Consider the following 12,340-nt stretch of genomic DNA (forward strand, 5'->3'; position numbering starts at 1 on the left):
GCATTATAGTCTTCTATTTTGGACAAAAATATTCTAATGTTATATATGGAGAATCAACAGATAGATTTGGTTTCTTGGCCAATGCTTCATTTATCTCCTAGGTTCATTTGTGAGCAAGACGGTCCTGAGCGTAATTGTACAAAATGAAAGCTCATTTATCAATTTCTATTTTAAAATTGTGCATGTTCCCTGGAGCCAATTCTTATTTTGTACAAAGCAAACATGATCCAGCATAACACCACTTTGTAGAATGTTTTTTTCGAAGCGGTGTGATGCTTGATTATGTCTGCATGTAATCGATGTGGCATGATGCAACTGTCCGTATGTGTGGCTTGTGTCGGTGGTTCAAGGGCATATGGTACAATTATTCTCAAATCAATTGGCCCATCGACCTCAATGTGCCCTTGTTCGAATAGTATTTGATGATATATAAAACAATTATTCTGTCCCATCAATGATATAGCTCGAACACTAACTTTGATTCTTTGTTACATGTGTAACCGAGGAAGTGAAAAGCAATTCCATGTCCACCTATTGGTTTGATGCTCCCATTATATAGACTAGTGTCAGAAAATGGAAAGGAAAAAAAAAAAAAAGAACTTGAATCATATAAAGGACGACTGTAACAAGAGTATATGTATGGGTGTTGTTGGAGCCTAGGTGGACTAACGGCCACGGACCAATCTTGCAAGAATCATAATTAATTTGTCGACGAGCCTTGGAACGTTAACACGTAACACTACCTATCGGTGTCTGGTTGTCCTCCCTTGGTGCATTATTGAATCCACCAACTCAATAATTGAATATTTTTTGTCCCCCAAAAAGCTAGTTGGACAATCATCAGCGTAAGGAACCCGACGGAGGCCTCCTGAAGGGCCCGCTTAAAGCCCTCGTGGGTTCCTGCAGGGACTTATTAAACTAAAGATCTCTGTCTCCTAGCTATGATATCAAGTGATGTCATGATCACCATCATATTATTACTTTTTTTTTTAAAATATATATTTATTGGTCACCGCGTAGGTTTCATGTGGGGAAGCATGGGACTGCCCTCTACTATTTTCGGCAAAAAGAAAAATTTTGCTGACATTAACGTAGACTGTACGTAGTTCCCATTTTTAAGCCATGCCCAATCCAAATGCAAGGATAAAGTTGCGCCAGGGTGGTCAGGGGTTATAATCCCTGCATCGATTCCTCATTACAGGGGTTTTTGAGTAATTCTACGAAACACCTGCTAAGTTTGCTGGTAGCAAGGAATAGCTGCAATCCATATTGTCGTATTAGGATTTGAACCAACTGCAAGCGTATATTGAGTATGATAATGCCATGCACCAAAAATGGCTTTGTTGAACATGCTATATTCTCCAAAGTGCTCCAATATTATTGAAGCCGGCCCGTGAATGAGGTAAGTCCTGACATACATATCTTTTAGCTCATGGAACATAAAGAATGCAATCCTTTTAAGAGTAACATCATTAGTTGCTGTGAAGGCCCCCACTTTTTGTACAACCTACTTAAAACTGAAAAAGAGAACGTAATGAATGTGTGATAACTTTCTTTGTGATCCACATACCGTTTCCAGAGACATGCATTACTAACTTTCTTCGTGATTCACATACTGTTTTCAGAGACATGCATTACTGCATATCCACAGCACTCATCAACAATACTCTTCTTCAGATTTTTATATCTACTCATGAATGTTCTGCAAGACCCTTCGTGATAAAGAAAATTATCCTAACCATCATTACTAATAGATGGTTGGGATCTTTTTCCCACTTGTTTTATCAAAAACAATAAAAGAGCACCCTAGTACATCCCTTTCTAAGTTCTTTGAAAATATCTTAATATTTGGTGGGCCTGTTGCCATTTGCTAAAACAAATCCAAATTGAATCTGTTATTCATATATATATATATATATATATATATATATATATATATATATAACTGTTTAATGACACTAAAAATATGCTAATAACTATAGAAGAAAAACTAACCGACGATGCCAGAATTATTAAAGGAGTAGTGTTTGAATGGTTAAGTTAATTTACCAAAAAAAATGGCTAAGTTTGACTATAACTGGATGATGAAACAATTTTTGGCCTAAGAATTTAATTATTAAAGAATTAAAAGAGTTTAGGCTTGCTTGCCATGTTAGGCATCCTGGAGAGGGCCATTGAAAATGATGGTGACCACCGGAGAATGTATGCAATGAATCTTGGGAGGCAAACATCCGCGATGTTAATATGATTCAATATATAAAAATATAAAATATAGATAATCAACTAAATAATTTAAATATGATATATTTTTATTTTTATTATACTATAAAAAAATAAACTATTAGCGATGGCTGTTAGCCGTCGCTAATAGTCATTTTACCATCACTAATATTGTTAGTGACGACAATCCATCACTAAAAAATCTAATAGAAATAATCTCGTCGCTAATTATCTCTATTAGCGACAGAAAATTCGTCATCATTAATAATGATAATTAGCGACAAAAAATAGTTACTAATAATTTTAAATTTTTTTAATTAAAATATTAAAAAATTATTGACAACGGCCATTGTTGTCGCTGCTATCGTTGCTAATAATTTTTAAATTTTTTAATAAAAATTTTAAAAAACTATTAGCAATGGCTGATGCCGTCGCTAATTATTTTAATTTTTTTTAAAAAAAATTATAATTAAATATTTTAAAATCTGTTTTAATCACATTGACAAGCAATAATATCTTCTAAAACTTGTTATAAATAAAATTACAATTATTTAACACAATCATAAATATAAAATTAATTCTATTATATTAAAAATATGAATTACATAATTTTATAAATTTATACTACTTTCAAGTATCAAAATTATATATATATTAAAAAAATTATCTAAGATCCTCCTCATCATCCTTCTGCTCGTGTACGTCCTCTCTAGCAGCTGGTGGATGAGAGCCAGATGGTCCAGTATCTTATAATAAAAAAAATAAAATATTATTAATAAGTTTCGAAACGAAAGCATATATGTCGATACAGAGATGTATGTTTCGATATACTACTTCGATTTTTGAATAGATTATTTCTATACATTCCATTCGATGATACGGAGCTATAAACACCCCCGATCCATCATTGGATGGTTAAATTGAATTTTTATCCTCTATATCTTTTTTTCGGACTCAAGCCTAAACATATAAAGCTTTTAAATATAAAAATTTAAAATAAAAAAAATATTAATAGACTTACCTGCTATGATGACTGTAACAACGAATCTAGCTGATCGCGCAGATACAAATCTCAGAGAATCTTAACGATCGTATCGCGGACAGTATCTTGAAAGCTCTGAGATCACTAGCTTCAAAATTTCTGCACGATCTTCTCTACGTGTGCACCAGCCCACGTCTAGGTCGTCAAACCCTGAGTGGAGTATTGAGTTGCTGGAGGGTCGAAGTTGTGGCTGAATCTTATGACTCAGCTCCTCCTCATCCCTCCGATGGCCTTAAGCCACCCTCGAGGTCAAAGAGGGAATGAGAGGATGGGTCCTCACCATACAGCGATACGAGATACTCCGTATAATCTACTTATATAGTTTAGAAATTCATTAATCCATATATATATATATCAGTATATATAAAAATTTAATAAAAAATATTTTAAATTATTATCGTGATCTATCGAGATCGAGGATCTAAGTAATCACCAGTCCTCCTAGATTGATGTGTGTGGCCTCCCATATTTGCAGCTGCCTTGATACATGACCCAGCTACCGTGTCTATAATAAATAAATAATAAAATTAAATTAAATAAAATATATATATGATTAATTCAATATAAAATTAATTTAAGTATAAAATTTTTATCAATCAATCGGCTACAATATGTGTGCCAATGGAGTCATCAGTGTGCTTGATTGGATGCTACTAGATGGATCGATTCTGTCGTACCCTCTATCACCTATCAGAATACTCCTCAGTACTCTACTGGTCGCAGAGGGCCTTCCATATGTTTGTCTATATCCAATGATCTATATAAGGCTTTCAGTTCGATGGTGACTTGAAATTGGAATGCTCTATGGAGAATTATCGAAGGCTGTACAACCCATTCCAGAACTTTTACGTGGCCACCTCCTCGAAGGTCCGATAGCCAGCCTCTTCATTTAGAGAAGTCTCGAATCGATAGTATCTCTGCAAGTAGAATTAGTAGTGTATTAATAATAGAATATAAATTTATCGTAAATTTAAAAATTAAATATCTTTAACTTACGAGAAACATCTTCCAGACTGTATCATGAGCTCTCAATGGCCAATCAGAGAACTCATTCACTGACCCCGGCATCAATCATCAGATGATCCCGATAACCACACAAGGCTCCCCAAACTCTGTAAATGTGCTGTAAAATTGATTTTGAATAACAAATGTTAGTATCTAAAATAACTAAATTTTAAACATATTTAATAAAAATATAGTACTTACGAGCGGCTCTGAATATGGATGAGCTCTCTATCCTCCCATCAAGTCGGAGGTGCCACGAGCCGGATGAGTTCTCTGCCACACCGCTGACTCTGAGAGCCGAATGCTGCTTCGTGTGAGTGTGGGGTCACTGGTGATCCCATATCATCTGAATCTGAGAGTATCAAGATATCATAAAAAATATTATATTAGATAATGAAAGATAAAATAACATAAAAGAAAATATCTAAAGTATTGGAGTTTACCGCAAGATATATTTGGCGTAGACCCATGCAAGCTGGCTGTATGAGTGCTCTCTTCTCGAGAGCTGTTTCCTCAATTATAATGGCTCCGATCTCTGAAAGACATGATCTATAATCTCTGAAAATAAAAATAAATAGATTTATGGATTAATTATATAATTATTGATGTCAATAATCTAATAATCTATAATTAAGTTAATTGAAACTGAAAAACTATTATAATTGATACGCTTCAAGTCTAAATCGATATGGAGGGATATATTTTAATATATTACTTCGATTCTCGAACGGATTATTCTTACACGTTTCGTTTGATGATACGGAGCTATAGATATCTTTGGCCCATCCATCGGATAGTTAAATTGAATTTTAACCCTCTTGTATCCATCCCTTCTGCCTTAAGTCTAAACCAATACGGAGGAGTATATTTTGATATATTTCTTCATTTTTCGAATGATTTATTCCTACACATTCCATTTGATGATATGGATGTATCTACACCTCTATTCCATCCATCGAATAGGAAGATTGATTTTTGACATCTAGATCCACTTCTTCGTCTCAAATCTAACTATGTGAAGCTTCTAAATATAAAAATTTAAATCTGAATGAGCAATAACAAGTTTAGTTGCTTGACTTGCTGTGATAGCTGTGACAACGAGCTCAGCTGAATGAGTGACAAGTAACTGAAATGTTGATCTTTACATGTGAATGCTCTCAAGATAGGGAGCGTAATATCCCGGAGGTTTGAATCTTTCTTATTTCTTGACTTGATTATGCCTTTCAAGTGTACATCTCGAGTTCAAATATTACAGATTTTCTCATGATAAGTATGCAAAAGAGTTTGGAATCATGGTTAGAAATCAACTTACTGTAGTTGATGCCCGGATCTTGCCACCTCCAAAGATATGTTACATTTGTATTTATCATATTTATTTGAAAGTAGTTTACCTGTAGTAATTTGAAATCACATCTTTCAAATGCTTGAGCTAAAGTATCATGACTCTGGGAGGCCCAAGCCTCACTTGAATCCATTGAAAATTTTTTAAAAAATAAAATAAAAACTTAAAAATAATACTTAAATCAGAGACCAACAAAGTAAGGAAAAGAGAAAAAGAAGAAGGCTCAGGTCTGCTATTGGAAAATAAGACATTGCAAGTTCCTCTGCACCTTTAACCATGAGGTGGCTGCAAGCAGTTGTTTGCGATGTAATAGGCCATCCAAGCTTGTCCTGCAACTATAACAATAGGAACAGAAATGCATCACCTCCATCGATCTCTCTTTAGACTTTTTAGGTGCATCTTACATAGACAGTCATCATAGCCTTTCCGAGCCCTCGATCGCCTCCCTAAGCCCCCCACCCCTATCCAAGCTCAGCTCGATAATTTTTTCGAGCTTCAGAGCGGACTTAGGCTCGATGATTTTAAAAAAAATTAAGTCCGAATCATGTCCTGGCCCAGACTCATTGAAGAGCTTCCCGAAACGGTTCCACCTCTCGAGAATAATATTAATTTTAATATTATTATTAATAATATTATTAATAATATTATTAATAATATTATGAATAATATTATTAATAATGTTATTCATAATATTATTAATTTAATAATATTAATAAAAATAACATTAAAATTAATAACATTATTCATAATATTATTAATAACATTATTCATAATATTATTAATAACATTATTCATAATATTATTAATAATATTATTAATTTAAATTAATTAAATATTAGTAATATAAAACTAATTTAACTAAATTTAATTAAATATTATTAATTTAATTTACATATTAAATCTAACTTAACGAAATCGTATAAATATTAATTTAAAAATATTAAAAAAATTTAAAACACTGGCATTTGGCTACTGTTGGTCCTCTATGCAGCCATTGCTACCGTCGCTAATACTCACCAAACCTATGGAGGCGGTGTTGCGGCATGGAGGCGGCGCTGTGGCATGGAGGTGGCGCTGTGTAGTAGGAGAAGAAGAAGAAGAGGGGAGGAAAGAGGAAGATGGAGGGAGGTGGGTTGGAGGCTCGGGGAGGCTGCCGACGGCTCAGAGAAACTAGATCCGATGGCTGAGGAAAGAGAAGGATCGGAGGCAGTCGGAGGGAGGCGGGCCAGGGGCTCAGGGTGGCGGCCGGAGGCTCGGGTAGGCAAGAGAAGGCCGGGGGCTCGTGGCTGGGGTCTCGGGGAGGTGGGAGGCGGGAGGGGGCCGAGGGTTCGCGGTCGGGGGCTCGAAGAGGTGGGAGGCAGTCAGGGGCTTGAGGAAGTGGGATCCGACGATCGAGGGCTCGAGAAAGAGGGATCCGGCGATCGGGGGCTCAGGGAGGAGGGATCCGACGGTGGCCGGAGGCTCGGGGAGGAGGGATCCGACGGTCGGGGGCTCGGAGAAGTAAGATCTGACGGTCGGGGGCTTGGGACAGTGGATGAAAGAGGAGGACCGAAGGTAGCCAGAGGGAGACGGATCGGGGACTCGGGGAGGTGGGAGACGGTTGGGGGTTCGAGGAGGCGAGAGGTGGTTAGAGCTTCGGTGAAGTAGGATCCAGTGATCGGGGGCTCGGAGAAGTGGAATCCGATGGCTGAAAGCTCGAGGAGGATGGATCTGATGGGGGGAGGGGAAGAGGAGGACCGAAGGTGGGAAAAAGAGAGAAACGATGGGGGGATCGGAGGTGGGGGCAAGAGACGGGGAAGAGAAAAAGTGAAAAGTAGAAAATTAGTTGGAGGGTGAAACATGATTAGTATTAGCAACGGTACTTACCGTCATTAGAGCCATCACTAATAACAAAATTTTTCGTCGCTAATAAATTTACAGTAAAATTTTAAAAAAATATCAGTTATTAGTGATGGTATGTATTTCGTCGTTAAAATTGTCGTTAATAATCAATTAAACTGTTACTAATAATTTATCTATTTTTAGTGATGAAAAAAAAATTTATCGTAATATTTTGTCGATGAATAGTTCTATTAGCGATGACTTTTTTGCCATCGCTAATACTAAATTTTTTATAATATTAATAATAAATTCAAAACTTTTATACGCTTCAATATACTCGATGGTTTGACATCTGATGACGTTTGTTAGTATCATCTTATGTGCAGAATCTAATAACATTTATTAACATCATGTTATTCAAATCATCCGACGGTGCTAACCTAAAAAAGCATCATAAGAGGTATGTTCAATATTGCCGTTGCCTACAAGCATTGCTAATCACGAATGTCTCTGAATTCTTCGAGCATCAGCAGCTTAGATTCGGTAATAAATCTTTTTTCAGAAGTGTATGGAAACTCCATCCACGACAAGTGTGGCTATGACGTCAAGCATGACGTGGGTAACGTGTGTAATATCCCCAGCTTTGCTTCTTTAGTGGTATTCCCTCGACACAGGTCCTCCAGACACGTTGTCACTGCATCAAAAATAGTAGTTGCTACCTTTAATCAGGCTTGTGTCCTATCCATGCATGGCATTTCCAGTGACACGGTTTAGGCACGATATCACTAGGTGACGGCACTTATTTTGATATAGTCGGGAATTTGACAAGCGTACAGTACAAAATGACAATCATCATTAACCCAGTGTCACGTAAGTGCACATTATAGTTTTTGCAGTTGTTTCATTGCACTTGGAGCAACAATAACATAAGGGAATTTGTTTTTTTTTTTAAATAATTGTGCATGAGTTCTTGCTTGGTGTGCGTTTCTCTCTTTGGTTCATAAAACCTCCCTAATCCCTCTTGAATTAAGGTTGAAGGTTTTGCAAATCAAATCATAAAAAATTAAACAACAGCAACTGCTGTTGCTAGCTAGTAGTAGTAGTAATTCTATCTGGTCAAGCATAGAGTCCCTCGAGATTTGTTTTGGATCCGATCGAGTCCCTTTCGCTTGCCCCACCAGTTCCTTGTCGGGCGTCCAGTGGCCCCAGTGGCTCTATTTGCCCACCAACCATTGTCATCACTCAAGCACATCCACAGTTTATAATATAGATCTATTTTTCAGAAGATATAAAAATAAAACTTAAATTGTAGAGCGCGGCTCCTCTCCTACGTTCCTACTACGTACATGTTCGATTCTTGGCTTCGCATGAAAAATACCATCATGAGTTTCCGATTTGATAAATTATTTAGAAAACGAAAGCAAATATCCCTGGCTCTGAAGGGAGATGGAAAGGTGGCCAGGTGGGTGACGACTGACAGTGAGCGTATAACTCTTGGATTGTTTTCGCCCCTTTGAATGTCTGCCGATCCATAGTTTTCTCATTTGCTTGTGACTACTGCAAACTATGATGCACATGACACTTTATTGTTTTCGTGAAGCCCTCTGACACCCATTAACCTTTCTCCTCCAAGTCCATGGACGCAACCTCCAGATCATCAAGAAGGTTGCAGCTGAAAGCGGATCTAATAAGCAATAATTACCAGGGTACATGCAGCTGACCATATACATTGATTGAAGTTGATTCCTCGTATCGGCCATGATAGCATGTCTTTCTCGGATTATAACCTACAGATTTGCTGTGCCTACACTGGTGTACGCAACGACGCTCGTGAGCAGTGCGTGCCATTATGAGTTGCTCCAAAACATATCATATATGAAGAGCGAGACAGACTACCGTATGGTAGAGGGAGAGAGAAGGTATTTGTATTGTAGCACAGCACTGCTGGCAATTGCCTGGTCTCGGCAAACGAGGCGGCTTGTTTCAATCCTTTGCGACCCCGTGTTTTTCTCCAACCATTAACCAAACGGCGCCGCGGACGTCTTTCCAAGCCACTCCTTACCAGAACTCTTCGCCTCCGCACCTCCCACACACGCCAAGCCCTCACCCGTGTCGCACAAGCGCCAAAAGACAAGCGTCAAACGCAACGGCGACACAGAAGGGAGGCGTGAAGTGTGTGGGACGAATGGCGAGGTACCCCGACGTAGTATCTGACCCCCCGCACCACCTCAATTACGCCGCCCAGATATTTTCCGTTCGCAGCCTTCTCAATGAGACGTCAGCGATGAGATCGATCTCAGCCGTAGATCGGTTGCTCCTCCAAATCCACTGTATCACCAACGATGAGATGATCCTAGTCGTATCTTCCATGAGTTTCCAGAAGAATACTTTCTTTATAAGGCAATAAAACTGTATCTCCAACGATGAGATGATCCCAGTCGAATCTTCCATGAGTTTCCAGAAGAATACTTTCTTTATAAGGCAATAAAACTCTGATCGAACGCGAACAATTGAACGTATCTGATAGGAAAATCTCAACCGTTCTTCTCCCAATCATCAATAAACCAGAAACGGACAGATAAACGCTAAAAGGGATTATACAAAAAGAAAAAGAAAAAAAAATCATCCATTGGATCTGAATTCAACGGTCGTGAATTTTGAATACCAGCAAAGACCCTCTCTGCTCTCAAGTCGGTGCATCAAAACCGCCATTCCATGGGCAATACCGTAATCTGCCACGCTCCTGGGTCCATGATATAAACCCCACGGGAGGGATCAGCCTGGCCGTCTCGGATACCCAATCCTCTTAGAAGAAAAGCGAGCCTAAGATCTCTCCCCCGCCCCGGCCCACCGCCTTCAGACCCTAATTCCTTCTCTTCCCGCCGCTCTCGCAGCCTCCTCCGGTCCAGCCCTCCGCCAGGGAATGCTGCACGATGAGGAGATCTAGTCCTAATCTCGCCGGGAAGCGGAAGAAGCACGGCGGCCGGAGCTGCCACCGCAAGCACGTCGAAGACGGGTAGCCCTCTCTCTCTCTCCCTCCCTCCCTCCCTCCCTCCCTCTCTACATTTCTAAAGTAATCCAGGCGCAAAAGAATAAAGAAAAAAAAAAAAAAGAGAAAGAAAAAGAAAGAGGTCTCACCATGGAGGAGGTGGCGCCGCCGTCGCCGGCGGCGGAGGGGAAGAGCGTCCTCCACGGTCGCTACGAGCTCGGGCGCGTGCTGGGGCGTGGGACCTTTGCGAAAGTGTACCTCGCCCGGAATCTCCGGACGGGAAAGAGCGTGGCGATGAAGGTGGTGGGGAAGGAGAAGGTGATCCGGGTGGGGATGATGGAGCAGGTGAAACGCGAGATCTCGGTGATGAAGATGGTCACCCACCCCAACATCGTGGAGCTCCACGAGGTCATGGCCACCAGGTCTAAGATCTTTTTCGCTATGGAGCTCGTCCGCGGCGGCGAGCTTTTCTCCCGGATCGCTCGAGCCGGCCGCCTCCGGGAGGAAACCGCCCGCCACTACTTCCGCCAGCTCATCTCTGCCGTCGACTTCTGCCACAGCCGCGGCGTCTACCACCGGGACCTCAAGCCAGAGAACCTCCTCCTCGACGACGTCGGCAACCTCAAGGTCGCTGACTTCGGCCTCAGCGCCTTCGCCGACCACGTGCGCTCCGACGGCCTCCTCCACACCACATGCGGGACTCCGGCGTACGTCGCGCCGGAGGTGATCGGGAAGAACGGATACGACGGCGCCAGGGCCGACCTCTGGTCTTGCGGCGTCATCCTCTTCGTCCTCCTCGCCGGGTTCCTCCCCTTCCAGGACGATAACCTCGTCTCCATGTACAAGAAGATCCACCGCGGGGACTTTCGTTGTCCACCCTGGTTCTCGTCGGAGGCCCGCCGGGTCGTCACCAAGCTCCTCGATCCGAACCCCAGCACCCGGATCACGGTAGCCAAGCTGGTCGAGACGCCCTGGTTCAAGAAATCGCCGATCCTGAAGCCGGTGTTTGCGCCGGCGTCGGCGTCGGCGTCGGCGGCGGCGGCGGCTGAGGAGAAGGGTAAGAAGGAGACGGAGGAGCCGCAGAGGCTGAATGCGTTCCATCTGATCTCGCTCTCGGAGGGGTTCGATCTGTCGCCCCTTTTCGAGCAGGGCAGGGGGAGGAGAGAGGAAGGGATGCGGTTCGCGACCAGGGAGCCGACGAGCGGGGTGATCTCGCGGCTGGAGGGGGTGGCGTCGCGGGCGGAGGGGCGTTACCGGGTGACGAAGAGCGGGGCGACGGGGGTGCGGCTGGAGGGGGAGGAGCTGGGGAGGAAGGGGAGGCTCGCGGTGGCGGCGGAGTTCTTCACGGTGGCGCCATCGGTCCTGGTGGTGGACGTCCGGAAGGATGCCGGCGACAGCCTCGAGTACCGGAACTTCTGCAGCGACGAGCTCCGCCCCGCCCTGAAGGATATCGTTTGGCCCGCCTCCGACTCCCAAACCACCACCACCGTCTGATCAAAGCCCATGTCCGTCCGATCAACGGTCGAGATTCGGGGCGATTCTTTGGATATTTTCTCTAGCGCCCATCTGCGATGTTGGGGTATTAGTGTCATTAAATGTGTTTGTATAAATCGAAAGCCGGGGGCGTTTATCTGTTTCGTTCTTGTTGATGTTTTCGTTGTCTTAGTCTCATGTTCCTCTCTAACATTAACTCTGTTCATTCTATTCTTGTTTAATTGCATGGATTTGGCTGTTGAATGTTTTATTAAAATAAAACTTAAACGTAGATCATATATCATGCCATATTTTAGTATTTTACATGGATTATAGGAGCTTAATTGGATTATCGAAACTTAAGTCGTATCATAAGGCTGCATGTTGGGCTCAGTGATGCTGTAATATATATATATTATCTGGGTTTGGCAGCTCCAGGTCTAAAAAT

At 41.5% G+C, this 12,340-nt stretch overlaps 1 protein-coding gene across 1 annotated transcript; it reads left to right on the plus strand.

Moving 5' to 3' along the window:
* Positions 1-10,206: 10,206 nt before the first annotated feature.
* Positions 10,207-12,123, plus strand: LOC105060189 (CBL-interacting protein kinase 6). The gene has a single exon (XM_029260492.2). It carries the CDS (start codon positions 10,570-10,572, stop codon positions 11,911-11,913), a length of 1,344 nt encoding a protein of 447 aa, XP_029116325.1. The 5' UTR covers positions 10,207-10,569; the 3' UTR covers positions 11,914-12,123.
* Positions 12,124-12,340: the final 217 nt, after the last annotated feature.

Source organism: Elaeis guineensis, chromosome 1 (genome assembly GCF_000442705.2).
Source record: "Elaeis guineensis isolate ETL-2024a chromosome 1, EG11, whole genome shotgun sequence".
NCBI classification, from domain to species: domain Eukaryota; kingdom Viridiplantae; phylum Streptophyta; class Magnoliopsida; order Arecales; family Arecaceae; genus Elaeis; species Elaeis guineensis.